A 3,555-nucleotide genomic window follows, 5' to 3' on the forward strand; every position below is an offset into this window, starting at 1 on the left:
GGAATCCTTCACTAGTCATGTCAGTTTTATTCATTAGAATAAACAATTGTTCATCAGCATCTAATTGCCATACTGTGATAGCATAGCCAAGAATTTTAGACGTCGTCTGTGTTTTGAAATGTCCATTGTCAGATTGTAAATACGTTAGCATGGTTTTTCAGGATAATAAGCAGTCTTTAATTGCTAATTTAGAGAAGATTGGTTATTCACATCTCCAGAGAGAAACGATACCCTAAAACTATAATTAGAATAATTATCCTTAAACATTATGCATTCATGGTCAGATTGATAAAAGTGACAAGCCCAGGCTGGAATGCTGTGGTTCCCTTTAGAGACCCCAAGCTCTGCTTTGTCAAAGTATTCATTAATTTCTACTGTGGGCTTCTCATGCTTCAAATAGGGACAGTTTGGCAGCAAATGAGTGAAATTCCCCTCTTTCTCAAGGCCCGTGGGTAAGTTTCAGTGGGTTTTTTTGGTTTTCAAGACATCAGAACACCAGAGCTTTGAAAATAAGCCAAGTAGCTACCAACGATGTTAAATAATGGAGCCTAAGGTTTCTTGGTAAGAATTAGAAATTCCAATGATAATCTTTTCTTTTTTTCCCTTGGAGAGAAGGTGTTTTTCAGAATCACTGTAATGATAGGAAAATGTCCCATAAGTCCCTGGAATATGAAAGTCAGATCCTTAGGTATTGTGATGAGCTCTGGGCAGGCGAGGCGCTCTTGCACCACCTGATTTCAGTAGTGTAACAGCCCAGGACACACTTGATTCTTCTGGAAGGGCTGCGAGATAAGTCTGCTGTTACCTGATAGCAATAATTAGGAACTGCTGATGACACAAGCCAGAGAGGCCGGGAACAAAAGTTGTCTCGCCCCAGTTCTGCAGTGTATACAATTGTGCTTTCTTTGGTGCCCCTGAACTCTTACCTACCCTGACCTAACATCCAAGGTCCCACATGACACCTGTTCCCCATTCTCCCTTTTCTCAGCCTATCACTGGGGACTTTGTATTAACTGATATTTCAGGTCTTTTGGGCCCCCTAAGCAGCAAGTCGTTTTCTGTCAGTTTCATTAATTTGCTTAAAACACTAATATGTAATTAGAATTATTGTCTGAAATTCTCAAAAGCAGCAACTGGCAGAAAACTGTGAGTGTACCCAAAGTTGATTCTAACTTGGATGCAATTCTTGACACTTTGGGGTCTTCTATTATAAAGGTTCCCCTTGAGATTCTCTCTCTATATTTAAACACTAAAAGGTTTGAGAACTAATAGGTTAATATGAAGTAACCACTTTTCTGGGTGACCTCGGACAAGTCACTAAAGCTCTCTGAACCTGGATTTTCCTATTCAGTGAGGCTAGTGGGGTCCTATGGGATTTCATGATGCAGTACCTTTTTGTGTTGTTGTTGTTTTTTCTTTTTGGGGGTGTTGGCCTTTTGTGCAAGAAAGAAAACTAACAGAATAAACAAAAACCCTGCTACCTACATCACTGCTATTTATAAAAGAAAGGTCATGTTAACACCAAAAAAAATAAATAAATAAAAGGGAAGGCTATAATCTCAGAATGAAGGAAAGTTCTTTCAATTAAATACATTTGAAATTCTGAAAAAGTAAGAACTTTGTGCTTTTTCTCCTCCTTGTCTTCAGACTGGTTAAAGGTTCCTCATGGTGGTCACTGGCTCCGAGTTCTACGCTGTCCCCAACTGCAGCCTCTTGGCACATTTGCAGTTATGCCGTGTCTCCTGTGGAAGCTTCTAGCACGTTGCCTGAGGCTGGGAAGATGCTCAGTCAGTTGACACTGAATGAACACTTAACTCAGTCCTCGTTTGGCTAGCAGAGCCCTCATGCTGTGGTAGGGTGTTTGGGAGTATCTCTGCCTGATCAAGCTAAAATGTCCAGCCTGGAGTTTGTGTTGATAGTTTGTTGAGAATACCAAGCAGGGCTGTGCAACCACATCAGGCACCAGCTGCAGGGCTGCGCTCCTCTCCCTGTGTGGCTTACGACTGCTTACGACATGTAGCTCTTCCTGAAGACGCCATCCAACATTTTTCTTATTGACCTCTTGGCCCCCGTCTCTTCCTAGACTCCAAACTAGCACAGAGCTACCAGGGAGATCTTCTCAAATAGGTCATTGACTACCCTCAGTGCCACCCTTTTCTTCATGACTCCAAGGTTCTCCATAAAACAGTTCCAGCCTCATTCCTGTCCCCTACCGTTCAGGTCAGGCCAACTTTACTGTGCTCGCTGTGCCTGTATTCATTCGTGTTCACCTTGTCTCCTCACCTGGAACATCATTCAGCAACCAGTGGTGACAGTAACAATAATGATGATGGTTAAGGCAGGTGCCTTTCTCTCCATGCTAATCATCATTAACATTATCATCATCCTCATTATCATGGTCATCATCTCTTCTTGCTTTCTGTAGCTCTTGACCAGGTGTAGTCTCAGTTGATTTTTACTGCAACCAGGTGATGCCAGGGAGTTACCAGTGAAGGATCTGAGACTCTGAGTGTAAGTGACCAGCCTGAGGTCCATTCACAAGCCCTGGAACCAGGTCACAGTACAAGTCTTCTAAACCAACACGTCCCCATCCCTTGAAGAGACGCAGCCACTGTTCCACTTTTTCCAGCCCTTCCACCCCACAGTGACCTTGCCCTTCTCTCAGTTCCTGTCACTTAGAGTCAGGTGAGCAACACATTATTCCTAGTGCTTCCGATTCCTTCTACTCCCGACTTGGATTATAAGTAGAGTTCCAGGGCGTAGATATCTACAGATGATACCATTCCTAGGGAAGCCCTTCGTGGTGTAGAACCTGCCTCCTCCCCCACCTCATCTTCTGCCACTTTCTATTTCCTAGAAATGTCAGGCTCACTCCCACCCCCGTGTGCTTGAATGCCATCCCCTTTTCTTGGGTCACCTTCCTCACCTGGGTGGCAGACTTCTCACCTGCTGAGACGTAGCTGAAACACCATTCCTCCGGCATGCTCCCCGCTCCTCTCGGACAAAGCTGGGGGCCTGTCCTTGCCTGTGTACCCCAAGAGCCTTATGTGTGCCTCTGTTGAAGAACTTTTCACAGGAGGTGGGGAATTCTGTTGACTTGGGGCCAATCTCTGAGGGCCTTTCCAGAGTTCTTAATTCTCATAACTACTGTCCACACGTCAAAGGCTTGTTGTGACTTTTGGGTTTTTCCCTCTCCTGTAGCTGGACGAAGGCACTCCTCCAGAACCTAAGGGAACATTTGTCGACTATCAGACGACAGTGGTTAAATACTCCAAAGCCATTGCGGTAACAGCTCAAGAAATGGTAAGAAAAAGAGCCGCCCTACTCACCTTCAATTGCCTTTTTACCCACTGCCACCCGTGAGTCTTCAAATCGGGATCTGTGTTGAAGGGGCAGGCGAGGCTATGTCTAGTTCCTCCTGGGCTCTAGCTGCTGCCCTTTCTCTGTGGTCTCTCTGGCTGCCTGTGGTCTAGGAGCCCCAGTCTGCTGCAGTTCTCACCTCCTGAAAAGCTGCAAGAGGGAATAACAGATGACTGAGACTTGGGCTTGAGGACA

General features: G+C 45.0%; 1 protein-coding gene across 1 annotated transcript in view; it reads left to right on the forward strand.

Moving 5' to 3' along the window:
* The window catches only part of LOC103608330 (talin-2), a gene marked incomplete at its 3' end in the record, with an annotated part of 81,330 nt that extends 78,027 nt beyond the window's left edge, over window positions 1–3,303 (forward strand). The window contains exon 27 of the mRNA XM_008592779.1: window positions 3,202–3,303. Coding sequence (XP_008591001.1) covers window positions 3,202–3,303 — 102 coding nt within the window. The remainder of the gene's footprint in view (window positions 1–3,201) is intronic.
* Window positions 3,304–3,555: the final 252 nt, after the last annotated feature.

Source organism: Galeopterus variegatus, unplaced genomic scaffold (assembly GCF_000696425.1).
Source record: "Galeopterus variegatus unplaced genomic scaffold, G_variegatus-3.0.2 Scaffold8312, whole genome shotgun sequence".
Classification (NCBI taxonomy): Eukaryota; Metazoa; Chordata; class Mammalia; order Dermoptera; family Cynocephalidae; genus Galeopterus; species Galeopterus variegatus.